This window comes from Carassius auratus, chromosome 32 (assembly GCF_003368295.1).
Source record: "Carassius auratus strain Wakin chromosome 32, ASM336829v1, whole genome shotgun sequence".
Classification (NCBI taxonomy): Eukaryota; Metazoa; Chordata; class Actinopteri; order Cypriniformes; family Cyprinidae; genus Carassius; species Carassius auratus.
Genome location: NC_039274.1, coordinates 1826317 through 1845240, shown reverse-complemented (window position 1 = coordinate 1845240; position 18924 = coordinate 1826317). Strand labels below are relative to the sequence as shown.

General features: G+C 33.9%; 3 protein-coding genes across 4 annotated transcripts; 2 read left to right on the top strand and 1 right to left on the bottom strand.

Annotated features, from left to right (window-relative positions):
- Window positions 1–1790: 1790 nt before the first annotated feature.
- Window positions 1791–7259, top strand: saraf (store-operated calcium entry-associated regulatory factor). 2 transcript variants are annotated; one of them, XM_026214923.1, is made up of 6 exons: window positions 1791–2028; window positions 2940–3118; window positions 3195–3651; window positions 3902–4070; window positions 6736–6827; window positions 7007–7259. In XM_026214923.1, the coding sequence occupies exons 1-6, from the start codon at window positions 1956–1958 to the stop codon at window positions 7030–7032; spliced, it is 996 nt and encodes a 331-aa protein (XP_026070708.1). In that variant the 5' UTR covers window positions 1791–1955; the 3' UTR covers window positions 7033–7259. The 2 variants fall into 2 exon arrangements, with proteins under 2 accessions (XP_026070708.1, XP_026070709.1); XM_026214924.1 differs by having other exon boundaries at window positions 1792–2028; window positions 3905–4070.
- A 1895-nt stretch (window positions 7260–9154) lies between these two features.
- pla2g12a (phospholipase A2, group XIIA) lies at window positions 9155–10725 on the bottom strand. The gene is made up of 4 exons (XM_026214922.1): window positions 10256–10725; window positions 10036–10112; window positions 9713–9878; window positions 9155–9543 (listed from the first exon to the last, which is right to left on the bottom strand). Exons 1-4 carry the CDS (start codon window positions 10473–10475, stop codon window positions 9425–9427), a joined length of 582 nt encoding a protein of 193 aa, XP_026070707.1. The 5' UTR covers window positions 10476–10725; the 3' UTR covers window positions 9155–9424.
- A 523-nt stretch (window positions 10726–11248) lies between these two features.
- xpa (xeroderma pigmentosum, complementation group A) lies at window positions 11249–15471 on the top strand. Its single transcript, XM_026214921.1, has 7 exons — window positions 11249–11570; window positions 12251–12435; window positions 12539–12649; window positions 12795–12900; window positions 13120–13285; window positions 14093–14210; window positions 14443–15471. Exons 2-7 carry the CDS (start codon window positions 12258–12260, stop codon window positions 14595–14597), a joined length of 834 nt encoding a protein of 277 aa, XP_026070706.1. The 5' UTR covers window positions 11249–11570; window positions 12251–12257; the 3' UTR covers window positions 14598–15471.
- Window positions 15472–18924: the final 3453 nt, after the last annotated feature.

The window sequence follows — 18924 nt, the reverse complement described above, 5'->3', positions numbered from 1 at the left end:
GGATTACACAGTTTTGTCATTAAAAAAAGTTACTTGAAATAAAATAAATGTTCACTGAAATTTCAGCTAGTTGCCAAAGCAATTTTTTTTTTACTTAATTTACTAAAACTATTAAACTAAAAAACAATAATGAAAAAAATGTACATAAAAAAAACTGAAAATGGTTCAAACTAATTTAAAATATAACAAAACGAATAGTGTAGGGATATTAAAACGACACTGAAGCATATTTGTCTGTCATATTTAAATTAAGAAACTGAAATAATATTTCTGTAATAGTACTAATGCATTTTATAGTACTACATAATTGTACTATAAAAATACAGAATAACCATATATATTTATCAATTAATCCAATTTGTGTTAACCTCACATATTTTAACTAACTGAATTTTGCTTGTTTCATAGCTATCCATATTTTAACCATGTCCTCACTTTTTTAATATAATAAATGTAATTGTTTCCATGATGAACAGATTTATGCTGAGCTAAGCTATTTGAAATAAAACAATTTAAATCAAATACTGTAATGCAATTATTTAATAGTCATACCTATCCCATGTTTGTTTGTTTTTTTAGTGCAGAAATGTTTTTTTGTTTTTTTGTTTTTTTGTTTTTGTTTTTTTCTTTTCATTTATATATGACTTACAAATATGCGTTGTATTAAGTTTATTAGTTTATCTTAAGTCTGTGTAATCCAAACAGAGGGAAATTGTATATGCAATTTCAATACATAAGTCTTAAATTTAAGCGCAATTATTTGATGAGTGTAGAACTGCAAATAATCAGTATACAACTCAAAAGATTTGGAGCACTCATTTTATTTAATATAAGTAAACGCATTAATTGTTATTTGTAAATGCAATGTTTTATATGTTTATTCTGTTTGGTGTGATTTGTTTGGCGAAATCCAATGAATGAATGAATAGTGCAAGACATTCTCGGCTTGCAGAGGAAAACCAGTTATCACTCTCTGTTCACAATCAGTTATAGCAAAAGCTGTAATTTCTTGTGTCATCTTCATCGTCATAATCATCATCTGTCTAGACTATTTTACAGACTCTACTGTTATCAAAGCAGCCAGCTGGTGTCAGTGTGAGTAGATCTGTATGGCACACTTTGCAGAACTCTTTAATGAACAAACATCCCTTCCTGTATCTCTCATTCCTGTCTTAAATAATTTTGGATAATGTGATGAAATTTGGAAGTGAAAGTGCTAAAGGAATGGAGCACCAAACAGCTTATTCTTAGTAAAAAACACATATGTATCTATCCATTCATAATTTCTGTGTATTTACATGAGTGATGGACTAAATAAAATTATTTCTAAACTTCCACTAAAGCAGTACTACTTGAAATATTTGTATTGATCAATTTCTTAATTTTGAGCTTAAATGCCCAAACTTTGTTTTGTGATGTGAAACAACCTTTTGAGAAATGAATGCTTTGGTCTTTCTTTGTGATTTTAACATTTTAATAATACAATTTTATGTAATTGCCTACAAAATTGTTGAAGATATATGTGATGATATATTATTAATATTACTTAAAAAGAAGAAGAGGAAATATCAGTTAAATTTGAGAAACAAAAAAACACATTTCAACTTGCGAGCTGATGTACTGATGTACAAATTTATATATTAGTGAGTTACATTATAATTTAACTTCATACATTTTAACGTGGCAGGGACTATCAAAAAAACAAATATTGGATGTTGATGGTGTGTAATTGGAGTCACCTGCCAGTAGATGTCTCAAAGGCTCATCTGTTTAACTTCACCAGAAACACGGAAGCGGAAGTGTGAAAATAATGACGTTTCACTGACCGGTAAGTTACACTTGTTTACATGAGACTTTATTTTCACTTATTGGTAAAAGCCACGTAGTGCCTTAGAGTGAGACATTTCAGTCCATCACAAGACTACAGAAGAGGATTTCTCTTCACAACTGGAGGAATGAAGAGCTCTGGAGTTTTGTTTCTGCACTTGTTGCTGTTGGTTGTGCCTCACATCGGATGCTGGAATGATGGTAAAAGATATTAATAAAAAAACAAACATATTTAAAATCAGATATATTACAGAAGAGTCTAAGTAAAACTAGTTATAGACATGCATTATACTGTATGCATTGAAGTTTCACTTTTATTGTGCAGCTTTGGCTCTGCTGAGACTCCGGAAGTTATTTTGTTCATTTCTGTTCGATTTTTAAAGTGCATACTCGTTTTTCACACTAAATGTTCTGTAGGAGTATCCAATATGAACATTACATTTGTGTGATAATATTTGACTAATATTACTGCTACTTAATGCAACATTAGTTTGGGGTGTCTGGCAAATAAAATAATATAAATATGCGATGATGATGATGATGTATTAACATTTTATAAGAAAAAGGAGAAAGGAAAATGTAAATTAATTATGTAAATGATTGTAATGTATGTTCCGGTACACTGGGAGGACAGATAGGACCTTTATGTAATGCATAATTAGTTTGGGAGGTGTTGCTAATATAATATCTATCTCATATATATATATATATATATATATATATATATATATATATATATATATATATATATATATATATATAGATATATATAGATATAGATATATAGATATAGATATAGATATATAGATGGTTAGATGGTTGGTGCTTTTATGTGATACAAAATCTTGTGTGTGGCCAAAATGATAATAAATTTTTTATATAAGATATAAAATATAAAATAGTAAGTAGTGCAAACCAGGAAATAAAAATATAATATATAATATAAATGAAATATTTTATAAAATCTTTTTATGTTAAAGAGGGTATCGAGTGTGATGTTAGATGTTTTGGAGGATAGATAGATAGATAGATAGATAGATAGATAGATAGATAGATAGATAGATAGATAGATAGATAGATAGAAATAATAAAATCTTTTCGTCCTCCAACAGAGGCAGTGTTACTGCGTGATGTTCAGGCTCTCACCCTGTACAGAGGACGCTACACCACTGCACGTCGCTCCAGTCCTGTTCCACAGCTGCAGTGTGTTGGAGGATCAGCTGGCTGTGGATCACTTGTTCTTGAGGTGGTTCAGTGTTACAACAGAGGATCAGATGGCATAGACACACAGGTAAGGTGCAAAAATTGCCTCTTGCATATAATAAGCCTAGAAACTATTTATAGTATTTCTCTCTCCCTCTTTGAAGTGGGAATGCAAGGCTGACATGGACTACTCGTACAGGTTTGGGCGTGTGGAGGTCTCCTGCGAGGGCTATACCAGTCCCAGTGATGCGTATGTGCTGAGAGGCTCATGTGGTCTGGAGTACACGCTGGAGCTCACAGCAGAAGGGAAGCAGCAGAACACACACGGCTTCTTCCAAGGCTTTTCCCATCAAAAGCAACAGCAGAGAGGAGGCCATTATCAGCAGTCTACCAAGAAATATCCCTTCCAGAACGGCCCGTCTGGTGATGGAGTGGGTGGGCTTGTAGTGGTAGCTTTCCTTTTGCTGGGGGCATATGCGGTATACAAGATGTTTCTGTGCGGTCCTACTCACGGCCAACAAGGTTACCATACAGAAGGATCCCAGGGATACCCCAGGACCTGGGATAACAGTCATGGCATGGGGCCACCACCGCCTGGATTCAAACCAGATTATTACTCACGTAATCTATCTATCCATCTATCTGTCTATCTGTCTGTCCATTCTTCATTGTTATAGATTTAAAGGGATCGTTCCCCAACAACTGAACATTATATTATTTACTCACCCTCATGTCATTCCAAACCTGTACGGCTTTCTTTTTTTCTGTGGAACAAAAAATAAAGTTGGGTTAGTGAGGGCATTGAAAGTCTAAAAGTAACCAAATATCCATAATATTTGTATAATATTTCCTTTTTTGTGGGTTGTCTCAGCAGATCAGTCTAGCTCAAGGCCTGGGTACGGCTTTTCTGATGCGTACACCAGACCTCAGAGTTCTTGGACTGGTTTCACTGGTGGAAACACTGGTAGACGTGCTGGGGGTGGATTCTGGACTGGAATGGGCACAGGTGGACTTCTGGGATATTTGTTTGGCAATCAGAGGTAAGCAAGCAACATACTGATTTCTCACATCACTTATGGCAAGCACTTTAATGTATCAAGGCTAAAAAAAATGTATGAACTTTTAGTTCCTGATCAAGCAGTTCAGCAAACATGAGGTCTGAAAAGAAATGCGGAAACAATTATTATTTTTTTTTTTAAGTAGTCAAAGATAAATATCCCTGAAATGTAAAATGCTAGAAGGGTAGTCAAGTCAAAATGTCACATTGGTTACATTCCTGAATGACTACAGTAAATAAATGCATTAAACACAGGTCACACTTTATTTTAAGGTACAGTTCTCACTTTTTGCGAACTATTGACTACGACTTCATATACTCCTAATTACTGCTTAATAATAGTCAGTAAGATAGTTGTTAAGTTTAGGTATTGGGTTGGATTAAGAATGTAGAATAAGGTCATGTAGAATTTGTGCTTTTTTAGTAAACAGTCAAAATGCTAGTTATATGCATGCTAATAAACTAATAAATTGTTCCTTATACAAAATTCTTATTAAAAAAAAAATTATAAGATACAGTGCATAAGACTAGTACAGTAAGTGATGTAATACAGGCTGTCATGTTTTCCAAAATAAATCTAACTTGTCATTGTTGATCATTCATAATCTCTGTTCTGCAGTATGAAGCACTCATTTAACCACACATAAAATTTTGGGAATGCATACAGTTTGCACTAGAGATCGACTGATATATTGATTTACCGATATTTCCCCTGATATTTAAATGTTTTACCATAATCGGATATCGGTTTTGTAATATCGGATTCACCGATAAAAGGGTGCTATCTTGTGGGGGTTTTGAGAATTGCGCACAGGATTGCCATTGCAGTGCGAGACGAGACAACAACGGCGTTCAGGTACTTGATTTGTTGTAGTTATTAAACCTAATTTAAAGGGGTCCTTTTATGCTCTTTTACAAAGTCTTGATTTTGTTTTGGTGATGTACTAGAACAGACTTTCACACTAGGTTGTTTGAAAAACACATTCTTTTTCACATATTTTACATTATTACAATACCTCTCTCCCCAGTCTGACATGAACAGCTCAAATAGTTCTTGTATCAAATGAAGGCCCGCCTTCTGGAATACGAGAAGTGCTGTGATTGGTTAGCTGGGTCAGTCTGTCCTGTGATTGACAGCACTCGGGGCCTGGTCTGGCCTCTTACCAGGGCAGCCTACTGCAAACTTCAGTGTAAATGTTGCGCCAAAATCAAATAAATTTGAGCGCGATTTAAACCCGGATGATTGTAACTACTCTTAGCTCGTCTGTCTTGAGAACACTAGCGCGTCTCTGACATAGTGATAACACTCGTTGTCTTCTCTAGTGCAGCGCAACCAGGTCTCATCCCATTCGTCAATCTTTGTGATATCACAAATCCCAGAAAATATGTGAGTTGTAGTCCAAACGAGTCGTTCGTTGTATAGTGTATATTGTTTTTGGAAAAGTGATTTCTGTTAAATAAAATATCTCCTTTTGAACTGGACTTTGAGCTTTGTAACTTAGCAGATCTGTTTTATGCTCAAACAGCAACATTACAGACTAACTAAAGTTGAAAAAGTGAAAAGGCATTATAGCATCCCTTTAACATAACAGCCAGTTATGCACAAATTAGATGCATTACATAAATGCTTGATATGTAGTTTATAAGGCTTGGCTCTAAGAAATAGAGACCAACTCACGGAGTCGTCTTAAATAATCCACCAAGTCCTCTCCCAATAAAGATGTAATTTTGCATGAGTTAAATAATACAGCCATGAACGAGTGCATGTTGGGGGAAAAAGCACTGAATTAAATTTTCTGTCTGTTGTTAATTTGCTCATCTTTAGTCTCGTGAAGCACTTTCATATGTGGTTCACTCATCAGGTCGATGTATCGTGTTTAAATGTTTTGATGATTCACTTGTTTAAAACACCCTAAATTGCATTAACATTTACTATATAACCATCATTTTGCTAATAAACATCTAAATAAATACAACTCAATGGAAATTATTTATTATTGCCGTGAGCTATCATAGTTCGAGTATAGTTCTGTGTAACTGCATGGATAAACCGCGCTGTCAGCAGGCATTTCATAATCTAGAAGGACAAAACATTATTAATAATTTTTATGTAACATTCCAGTTGAGAAATGCAATAAAATATGATGTTTTGTTTGTTATATTCCAATATTACAGAAAATATTATTCAGTGAATTAGCATTATCCAGTGATTTATTATTGACTATAGCTATTAAAAGGCTTATATAACACTATTAAAACGGTAGTTTAAAATGAAGTTGATATGACTCCTGTCCTTTCTCCATTTGAAAACATTAGACATTCTACATTTTATTTTGCTTATTTTTAATATTAGTGTTGTTGCTGTCAATGCTTTTTATAAATAAAATGTTTTTGTTGAAATATAAAGATAAATTTAACATGAAAGACTAATTATCAACACTTAAAAAAAAAGATGACTGAAAAGAAGAAAAAACCAAAGTGAAGTATGTTCTTTCTTCACTCAGTCATTTATTTACTTTATAACAGTAGATAAATATCGGTTCTGTATATCAGTTACATTTGGTATTATTTGGTACCAAACCTTTAAGTAGTATTAAAGTAAAGCAATTTCTAGTTCAATCTTCACCTGACTTTCATGTTGATGTTAGACGCCAGCCATCCATGGGCTTCACAGGACCATCTTACACCAGCCGACCTTCTCCAGCACCGAAAACAAGCTCAGGAACACGGACAGTATCAGGTAAACTACAGCAAGTATAGTTAAAGATGTCAGATGTGCTTTTGTTTATTTCAAAGTACAATTCCTTCATATAATGTCACTGTGTACTGTGCTGCATAATGCCATGAGTAAGCCATTATAAGTTATTTATATGTGTATTTTGGAGATGAGATCTGTTTACAGTGTGTTTTGTGGTGCAGGGTTTGGAGGAACTAAAAGAAGATGATTCACCAACCTCAGTTCTCAGATTGAACATGATCAACAAGCACATTACAAAGAATTACAATGCTTTCTTCATGCTAATGTTCATTTATTGCACAGACTTTGCTGAAATAGATGTAGCACATTATTACTCATTTTTTTTGTTTTGTTTGTTGATGTTATCTTAAAACAACCTGCATTCTTTCATTCTAGGTTTAACTGTGAATACAGAAAATACCATCCAAAAACAACTGATCCGACTGTTTGTGTTTAATGCTATTTGTTTCTCAAAAGAAACTTCACGTATTAAATTCTATAGGTCTTTATTTTTTATATAAATATTAAAAATATATTTCTGTAATTATTTGAAGTTAGCATTAAATCTAAATGTATCCTATTTACATGCTTAATGCAAGTTATTGCCTTATTGTGCCATGATTGTTCATATATATATATATACAGTGGGGATCGAAAGTTTGGGCACCCCTTGCAGAATCTGTGAAAATATGAGTAATTTTCAAAAAATAAGACAGATCATACTAAATGCATGTTATTTTTTATTTAGTACTGTCCTGAGTAAGATATTGTACATAAAAGATATTAAAATTTAGTCCACAAGACAAAAAAAATGCTGAAATTATTAAAATAACCCCACTCAAAAGTTTGGGAACCCTTGGTTCTTAATACTGTGTTCTGTTACCTGATGATCCTCGGCTGTCTTTCTGTTTTGTGATGGTTGTGCATGAGTCCCTTGTTTGTTCTGAACAGTTAAACTGAGCAGCGTTCTTCAGAAAAATCTTTAAGGTCCTAAAGATTCTTCAGTTTTCCAGCATCTTTGCATATCTGAACCCTTTCCAGCAGTGATTTTATGATTTTGAGATACATCTTTTCAGACTGAGGACATTTGAGGGACTCAACACAACTATTTAAAAAGATTCAAACACTCACGGATGCTCCAGAAGAAAACAAGATGCATTAAGAGCTGGGGTGAAAACTTTTGGAATTTGAAGATCAAGGTAAATTGTACTTAATTTGTGTACCGGAAAACATACAAGTATCTTCTGTTGCTTGCGAAGGGCAGACTAAATGAAAAAATTTTTTATATCAACAAAATAAGACAATTTTGGCCATCTTCATCATGTTCAAAAGTTTTCACCCCCCAGCTCTTAATGCATCTTGTTTCCTTATGGAGCATCAGTGAATGTTTGAATCTTTTTAAATAGTTGTGTTTGAGTCCCTCAATTGTCCTTAATGTGAAAAGATGCATCTCAAAATCATAAAGTCACTGCTGGAAAGGGTTAAAATATGCAAAGATGCTGGAAAACTGAAGAATCTTTAGGACCTTAAAGATTTTTCTGAAGAACGCTGCTCAGTTTAACTGTTCAGAACAAACAAGGGACTCATGCACAACCATCACAAAACAGAAAGACAGTCGAGGATAATCAGGTAACAGCACACAGTATTAAGAACCAAGGGTTCCCAAACTTTTGAGTGGGGTTATTTTAATAATTTCAGCATTTTTTTTGTCTTGTGGACTAAATGTTAATATCTTTTATGTACAATATCTTACTCAGGACAGTACTAAATAAAATATAACATGTATTTAGTATGATCTCTCTTATTTTTTGAAAATCACTCATATTTTCACAGATTCTGCAAAGGGTGCCCAAACTTTCGATCCCCACTGTATATATATATATATATATATATATATATATATTAAATAGGGCTGGATAATATGGCTAAAATGTATATAAAAATATTAATTTTGGTTGATAGAATATATCTAATGTAAAATATACTAGTTGTGAAACTTCTTTGTGAGTGTGCGAGAGAGAGTTGTTACTGGACATACCTAAGACATACTGTATACTGTGAAAATACTGTGTGAACTGCAAAATATATTCATTTGCTTACTCTATTGCTCATTGCTTTTAATATTAAAATTCTGATTTGTTGAAGCTCTTCTTACTATGACAATTCTTTGCCATTCCTAGTTCATTATCTAATAATAGTGAAGTTACTGTGAAATTTTGTCTCAATTATGATGCTCATCCTGAACATATGAATTCCTCTTATATGTCTACTGATTGAGATGATAGGTTCATCAAGGTTTTCACAAGTCACTTCATGCAGTGTTCATGCTTTGGGGTTAAAAAAATCTTTATTTTATCCAATAACACAATAATATCCCATATTACAATCTTTATACATATGTGTAGTGTGTCTGTGTACAATAAAGGCACATCAGTATATATGTATAATCATATTAAATAATTTCACTTTTGTAATTAAAAATCAGTTTTCTTTGATATTGCACTGAACACATACAAAGCAAAGAAACAAATTGTATTGTGTCTTGCTGTACCCTGAGACCAAAACATGCAATCAAACGTCAACATGAATATATTAACTGTTCACAGATCATTCTTCTCATCAAACTGGCAAATGCAGGATGATCTTTGGCTGTCCAGGTAAGGCTTGCATCCCAAGTGCATGACAGTATCAAAGAGCAAAGTCACTGCTGATTCACAGGCTGCGAAATCAAATATGGGTTTAAGGGTAGGTCTCAGCAATTTACATAGATATGCAAATGATAAAATTATGAACAAATTGTTAAAAAGACTGCCATGTTCAAATATAATCTGTTTTTGTTAAATACATACAATTAGGTCGGCCTTTAACGTTAAATTATTTGAACTTACCTTGAACACTGTGGGACAAGCCCAGAGTCATTTGTAAATCACTACAGATGGACTCCAAACAGACCTGGAACTGCTCATCACAGTCATTTTTCTCCCTCCCACAAGTATCATAGCACAGATCGTGCTCATTACAGCATCTGTTCATAGATGGGATCCCAATATTAACCTGCAGACAACCACAACACAAGTCAAAACAGAGAGTATTAAAAGTAGAGAAGCAATCCCTTCAGTTTCCCACTATAGATGTGTGAAAGCTACACTACAGCAGTATGAGTAATAACTTCTGTATAACACTGTAAGTAACTGCATGTGATCGTCTTCACCTGAAATCCAAACAGAGGGGAGCCGCATCCGTTCGGTGGAGGTAATTTGTATTCGGGACGAGGAACCTGTGTGTAGCCTATAAAGAGACAAATCCCATTACCACTTATACTAAGTCGTGGAATTCGTGAAGAGGAAGGTGTACATTTAATTATATAATATGTAAATTGTTCTTCACAAAATGTTTCTGTTATTGATCTCCAATCTTTTAAACTGACCTACCTTCGTTGCACTTAAAAATACAGCGTCCGTCTGAACCTCCGATAAAATCCATAGCCATATTAAGGTACTTGTCTATATTATGAATCCCATTCCGGATGGATTTGAAGGTCTTTCTCCAGTCTGGAGGCTTAATTTCTTCAGTAAACCCATCGCCTTTAATCACATCAATCAGTATCCCGGCTGAGAGCAGCAGTGTAACGCTGATGACTCGACAGGGCATAGTTCAACAAGTCCCACTTCACAGCCTAACTAGAGTCTGTGTATAAAATAGCCGATTTCTTTTACTTAGGTTTCCAAAAAGAGAACCGACATGCTTAAATAGAGTCGTTAAAATAATGTTGTTATTACTTATAAAAACTGTTTAAATGTACTGTATAAAAACAAATGCGCACTAATAAATCAAGAAACGCGTCAGAGAAGCGAGAAGCACAGGTTTATATCTATGGTTTATATGTGAGCAAAGTTCTTCTTCTACTACTTTATTACTGGAGGTTGCAGTATCTCCGCTACCTACTGGACATAAGTACATAGCTACATAAATCAAATAAAGAAGAACACTAACATTTCAAAGAAGTAAATAAGTAAATAAATATGTTTTTTTTTAATAAAATTAATATTAAAAACGTACTTTAAGGTAAATCTATTGAAAACGCATCTTAATATATAATAGTATATAAATCAATGTTTTTAATTAAATTTAACGTTTAAATTCATACATCAAAGAAAAAAATACTTCATGTAAATTTTTTTGAAAGCATACCTTAACTATCTAAATAATATATGTAAAAATATTAATTAAATAATTATAAAGTAATTAAAAAAGTTTAAATGTATAAATTAAAAACAATACAGTTACTAAAAATGTCTACTCTCGAATGTATATATTTGAGCTTAACGAGACGGGCAAGAGCAATTTTTGAAGGGGGCACAAATAATCCAGCTAAAAATGTACCTTGAAATTAAAACATAAGATGCATTGTATATGTATAAAAAAAAAAAAAAACTTGTCGGTTACGAAATATAAATAACATTGATCAGCGGATTCTGTAAGCTCTTCAAATGAGAGATTTCGGTCGCAATGAACACAGACTTTATAAACAGCGATATTGTAATGCGTTCCTTCTCCACGTGGTTCCACAGAAGATTCACTAGATGGCGATGTTGGTCTGGTGGTGCAATACATTCAAGAGGAGAAGAACACCACAACATAGTTCATTACTTCACGCTCATTAAACTGAAACGCTGGATTGACATTTTCAAGATTTCATTTCATTTCTTCTTGGACCGACTATAAAAACAGAAAACAAAGTTTCCGGTAAGACATCGCTTTATCCACTCCTTGTCGGTAGGAAGCTAAACTCTTTGCATTATGTATTAGTAGCCAACCTACATGTTGCCATTACCACTTCAAATGTATAATATGCAATATATTTGATTGGGGATTTATCTAATATTTTATGTATTGATAAATGTGTATGTTTATTCCTACTGATCTTGTTGATTAAAGTAACCAACTTACGTTTATGCTACGTGTAGCCTATATAATATTGTTTCCATTTTAAGTTTAGAATATTATATTTGATTTGGGATTTCTGTCGTATTTTATTAATGCATTTATTAATATACTTATTCATTCATATTGATCTTATCGATTGTGGTTAAGTACTTAAAAGGTTTTGCTATTTGGTCACGATATATTTCCCTAACTTATATCCGGTGGTACAGTAGCCAATTATAGTTATACTATATACTTATTATATTATCATTATCATTGTAGATGTGTAATATGAAATCTGATTTGGGATTTCTCTAAGATTTTAAGTATGTTTTTATTTATTCGTTCATTTACTTATATTTATCTTAATTATTGTGGTTAAATGTTGCTTGTTGTTTTTTGTTGTTGTTGTTGTTGTTGTTTTTTTTTTTTTTTTGGTTCTCTGCAAATTTAAAATGAATGAATGACTAAATGTGTCCAAATTGGTATTGTACACACAGACTGATCATGAATGAGCCAGAAGCAAGTCATTCTCAAGTTGAGCCACCGGATGCTGCAAACTCTTCAAATGATTCCAGTGTGTCCTTAACATCACACATGTTGGCCAAAATTGAACGGAACAGACAACGCGCATTAATGCTCAGACAAGCCAGGCTTGCCAGTAGACCATCTTCAGCTCCAGAAGGTTCGCCTTGAATTAACATGTTCCAGAATTTGCACGGATTTCACCTGTTTAAGATTGTGTAGCTAATACTAGGGTGTATAATAAATAATCTGTCTTCCCTCAGGAGCTACTTGTGCTAAAGTGGCCAAAATTATAGACTCGGGTGCAGGCTTTTTTATTGAAGAGGAGACAACAGAGGATGAGCAACAGGAAAAGAGAGTGGTTGAGCAACCAGGTAATCAAAAAAATGGCATCTCTGATCTATGTATATATATATTACTCAATTAAAAAAAATGCCCAAAAATCCTTCCTAACAGCTTTTCCTGCGGAATAAACATCCTTAATAATTCTGAGTGACAAATTGTATGTGTGTGTTTCAGCCCCAGTGATGGAGCCTGATTATCTGATGTGTGACGAGTGTCTAAAACCATTTATGGACTCCTATCTCAGCAACAGTTTTGATCTGTCTGTGTGTGATAAATGCAGGTATGGCATCCATTCATAGTAGGTTAAAACATACGGTTAAATGAGTGTAACAGAGCATACTGAGTTTAATGGCTAGAGCTGTTGATATGGTGTTTATCTTAGAATTTAAGTTTCAGTTGTTCTTTGTATTTCCTGTGCACCTGCAGTTCAACAGCTGCTCAAAACAAGCACTGTAATGTGCATGCATATTTCATTTTATAATTGCATATGTTTGCATAGAGACAACGATGTGAAGCACAAGCTAATATCCCGCACGGAAGCCAAGCACAATTTCCTCCTGAAGGATTGCGATCTGGATCAGAGGGAACCACCACTGCGATTTATTCTGAGGAAAAATCCTCACAATCCACGTTGGGGAGACATGAAACTCTATTTAAAGACACAGGTTGGTTCAACACATCCTCAAGCCAGAGCTGTAAATAGAAGCTGATCTTATTCAACCCAAATATTATGCTCCGATCCCTGCGATGGATAAAGTTGGAAGACAAACACCTCTTCATTCTTCTCTTTATGAAACAACCGTCAAGCAGTACAAACCAGTCCTCACATCTGCCTTTATTAGTCACATACTGTACAAAAAACACACCATTAGTTGAGCCATTTGAAAAAACAAGTTTGACAAAATGACACTTAATCCTGAGAATCAAATGTAAATTATTATGAGAACACTTTTCAGCAGGGTTCTATTCAATAATGCTACTCAAGTAATAGCTTACGTGAAATATTAATGAAAAATATTTTTACAGTTTTATTAATCTTGGTTAATTTCTTTGTTCTGTCGTTTATAGTATTTTTGTTTTGTTGAAAGGAGTCCATAGGTGCATTATATGGTCAAAATTGTGAAATATTATTACAAATGATAATAACCGTTTTCTGTTTTAATATATACAAAAATGTAATTTATTCCTGTGATGCAAAGCTGATTTTCAGCAACTTTATTCCAGTCTTCAGTGTGACATTATTACTAGATTTAATAATAATGACCATTTTTGTATTTATAAATTAACTCTAACCTTGATTAATAAATAATACAAAAGAATATTTTTTTCATTGTGATGATATCTAATGCATGAAGTTTACATTTTGAATCTTATTATAAAGTGTTACCATATCATGCATCTTTACCATGAATATTGTTGGTTTGTTGATATTTGTGTATATACTGTATAACTATGTTTCTTTTTACATTAAGGTGGTCAAGCGCTCTCTGGAGGTGTGGGGCAGTGAGGAGGCTCTGGAGGAGGCCAAGGAGAGTAGAGAGGAGAACAGGGAGGTGCAAAAGCAGAAACGCTTTAATAAAAAGGTTAAAGGTATGAAAGCGGATGGGTCTGCTGCAGTTACTCTAGAATAGTCAGACAGACAGATGTTAAATGTGCTCTAAAATCAGTTTCCACTTATTAAGGTTACAAGCTTTAAGAAATAATGTACTGATTAGCGATACCTTTAAATCAGTGTACCTTTGAATGAATCGACTGCGAATCTGTCTACATTTGGTCACAGTGTGTATTTATACATTGCTCTCCATCTTCATCTGGCTTTCAGAGCTGAGGCGGGCCGTAAGGAGTAGTATGTTTAAGAAAGATACCAGCATTCATCAACATGTTTATGGCCCAGAGGAGCTGCTAGACGAAGAGGAAGATCTCTACAGGAAAGTGTGTCAAACATGCGGACATGAACTCACTTTTGAGAAAATGTAAATACATCTTCGAAGTCTTCCTGCTGTGGCTACTGTTCAGGGAACAAGCAGGGTCCGGATCCAGGTCAACAAAGAGTAATCCTGATATCGACACATTCTCTTGGATTGCAGTCCAGGTACCAATACAGTTTTGCATCAGTTTCCACTTGAACCAGTTTGGAGTATCTGAAACGCCTAACCAACATAATGGTGCTGTTTTACATTCATTCCTTTCTGAAGTTTAGAAATGTCAGCATTACAGTAGTGTCAGAAAAGATTAGAGTATGTCGCTCTAGATTTAGTCACAAGAGGGCACTGTAGAGCTACTATTGTCAGAAAACTCTACTGCCAAAATGACAGATGAAGGTTGAGTTTTTTTTGTCGGTTATGGGGGAACACACTGCTGAACATACTCTGAATCTGTGCAATGATGAAGAAAATACAAATTGTAATATTAAATATTACATCATATCACACTGTAATTACAATCTGCCCTCTCAAATGTGATATTATCATTCCTGAATATCTTAACGATGAGGCAGAAGCACCGAATTAGTCCAGAGTTGAAGTTGTAACAGGATCTCATTTCTCACTCTCCAACCTCGTAAAGTCCAGTGCCTGTTTGTCCGGTGAGAGAGCTTGATGATTCCATACGTAGACGAAGCGATTCTCTCTCACGGTGTTGTGTTTCAGTCTGTCTGTGTGGCTATTGAGAGTATCAGACTTCCCAATTCACAAGAAACACCAATGCACTCATTCCTAAATGGCCACTTTCTTCTTCACCTTTTATGCCAAGGTTGACTAGATACTTTTTGCTGTATTAGAAATAATGAATTTGGTCTATGAAATGTAAAAAAATAATTTGTAATAAATGTTCTTTCATCATGGGAAATGTTCCTCCATTCTGTTTACATGATCGGCTATTATTATCTGATGACGGGCGGCAAACATGCATATTCTTATTCTTCAGGGGTACGTACTGTATGATTGGACCACATGTCCATTTTTGTCATGGCAAAGCTTGCGTGTGTGAGTGAGAGTGTGTGTGTGTGTGTGTGTGTGTGTGTGTGTGAACGTTCCTTTTGTCATGGTGTCCACTAAGGCAGGGTTACACATGCCATGCATTGGTGACATTATTTGTGTTTGCCTTATATTTTGTTAGCTTTTTAGTCGCTGAATGAATCTCCAGTAATGTCCTGAAATGTCACTCCTGAAGTTACCAAATAAATAAAATATGACAATAACTTGATAGTTTCTTATAAGATACAAATGTAGTATTATATACTATTATTCAGTACGATTGCTAATATTGTTATTCTATTAAAATATTAGATACAGTTTATTAATACAGTTTAAAATAGCTGTTTCCGGATTGATGAAATGTATTCCTGTGCTGAATTCTCAGCAGCCATTACTCTATTCTTCAGTGTCACAGGATCCTTCAGGAAGAAATTATTTACTATTATTATCAATATTGAAAACACTTGTGCCTTTTTTTTTTTTTTCAGGATTAGCTGATGCATAGAAAGTTCAAAACAACATCATTTATTTGGAATATATATATATATTTTGTAACAGTCATAAATGTCACTTTTAAAGAATTTCATGCATCTTAATGAACCCAAACGATTGAATGATAGTGTATGAGCAGAGTTTGTGGGTTGGTTTTCCATCATTTATAAGCCACATGGCCTGCATATTCACTTTGTCAAAACCCATGTAAGTTAAGGACACACAGTGGATGCAGAATTATTTGACCGTTAACGTCACAAAGGTTAATGAATTCATTCCTCGGTAGGGCATTCCTTTTAGTGGGGCATTTTTATGTCTGTTCTCATGCCTGGTGCGTTCTTATGACCTAATTGTGAAGTCTCAGCATAGCAGTCCTGAAATTCAAAACCATCCACACTTTTATCATCATTCACTCTGACTCAAATAATGCACACAGTGACATGAGACGAGCTACCTGCTAAATTGTATTGTAGTATTAGATCTGTAATAATAGATCTGATAGTTACAGGTGAAAACTTACTAATAATATATAGAATAGCTTAATCTGAGCTTGAATGTAAACTACAAAGGAGCTTAATGCATTTGCAGGCACATTTATTTAGTGCAGAGTTATATTGTAATTTTAGCTTTTGCTAGATTACATTTTTTATTGATTGTCTTTGTGCTGCTGCTGATGTCCCATAACCTCTGCTGACCTCGGGTCAATATGAGGCCAAAGGACTAGCAATGCAAAGAGTAAGAGAGAAGGACATACCACGCTAAAGCCTGTGCTTTGATTAATGGCACTCATGATTTGCCACCTGCTGTTTTATGTGGCCCTCTGTGAGTAACTGATCTCGAAGTGCTTGCATGCGCGGCGTCCACATTTTAAATAGCTGCCTAAATTTAACTACTTTGTGGAGGTCGTTAAAAATTCAGACACAGGCAAGTTTGTAAGCAGCTTTCGTTCTGGTGTGAAAACGGCCTCTCTGAACCATCAACGTAGTCCGTTACAGCTGTCTTAGTGGATCCATCTTTTACCCTTTCAGGCTCGTGATGGTAATACATGAGATGTGTGTGGGCCCATTTAGTTCATATGCAAATGCTTTACATACTGTTAGCAGGTCCTCTAAATAGGTGCCTCATACTCTGCTCCTCCACAGCTCTGGAGGATAGATTAACCACTGCCAGGTACAGCCTAACAACTTTTTTCAGTTTTTGATACATTTTTCACTAAAAATCTCTACTAAAAAGTTTGTAGGTTTGTTTGTTTTTTTGGTGAAAGTTTATATTTTATTTGGTGTTAAGTTACATTTACCACTTTATAACAATATTCAATAATCAGTAAAATTTAGTTAGACAACTGTAAAATGCTTAACAATTCATGTACATTCATACTGTATATCAGTAGTTCGGTGAAGTTGTATGTTTTTATTTCTTAATATAAAATATGAATGAACAAAATATTTTTACAGTACCTTTCAATCTTGGTAAATGTTAATTTCTACACTTAATAATAATAGTAACTCATTTAATTAAATGTTTGATTAATTAAATGTAATAACTAATTAAAATTGTAATATTTAAATTAAATGAATTAACATTAGTTATTTTATTATGAATGCAAATTATTTCAAATGTAACGGTACAATATTTATAAATGAACATAATTAAAAGAATTAAAAAGTTGTTAACCTTAATTTACTTAATGTTAACAAATTGTTAAACCCTACTGTAAATATGTATACATAAATATATAACATTAATAAAATATTTCCTCTTCTTTATGACTAAATGTAAGTATTTAAAAGCAAATGACACATGTTAATGATTTATGTCACACTTTAGCATATCTCTTTTGTCACACTTAGCATATTTTCTCTCATAAGTTCATTTTTGAAGTTCAATTTCTTGGCAACATGTATGGTTATTGAACATTCATTGTTATTGCCCAAAAAACCCTATAGTAGTCCTTTAAGCGGTAGTCTATGCCAATTTGGATTTATTGTGGATGAGCTTCCTTGCATTTTACATAAAAGTATTATTTTACAAAAATATGATAAAATTAACAGAAAATCTGATTTTAAAGTTACACTGATTTACTTGATCCTTAAAAGATTTTACTTTGTGTTTGTAACCAACATAAAAAAAAGTAAAATTTAAATTTAAAGTTGTATGTTGCATTTTAAAAATGAGGATTTATAGGCAAACATGCTGTTATACGACTGAACGTCAACATCTTAGATTTGTTATAAAAGTCTGTGTTGCCTTCTTTTTTTATGCCATGATTTAGGCTGTCACGTACCTCACACCTCTGCAGTTGTTCTTTTCTCTCTCTTGGTTGGGTTGTGGTCCTCATGTCTCTTTCCCAGGGCCAGCTTTGCTTTCTGTATGGTTGGCAGTAGGCACTGGCTCTAATACGGGCATGCAGCTGTCATGGGCCAGAGGCGGACATTGATAACATTGAGTTGACAACAAATGTTTCTATACTCTCGTTATGCACTTCTAGGAGATGCACGCCCACAATAGACCCACAGCTCTTCTGAGCTTAGTGTTCTGCTCTAAGCTTTGTGGACTATGACATGATGTCTAATAATACCTGTGTAGAGTAGTGGAGAGGGGGGTATGATGTGTTGTCCGTTCAATCTTGGAAACTGCAGACAATATTCATAGTGGAAAAAAAAGAAGCTGATAAGCATTGTTTGAATTCTACAAAATGTCTTTTGCATGTCAAAATAAACTTTCTACACAAATATTATATAATAAATTTATCGAGGTCAAAACATAGATATTTAAAACTTGTTGATGAATTAATCATGCATTATTCTGGCAAGGCTAGCTGTGAATTATTATACATG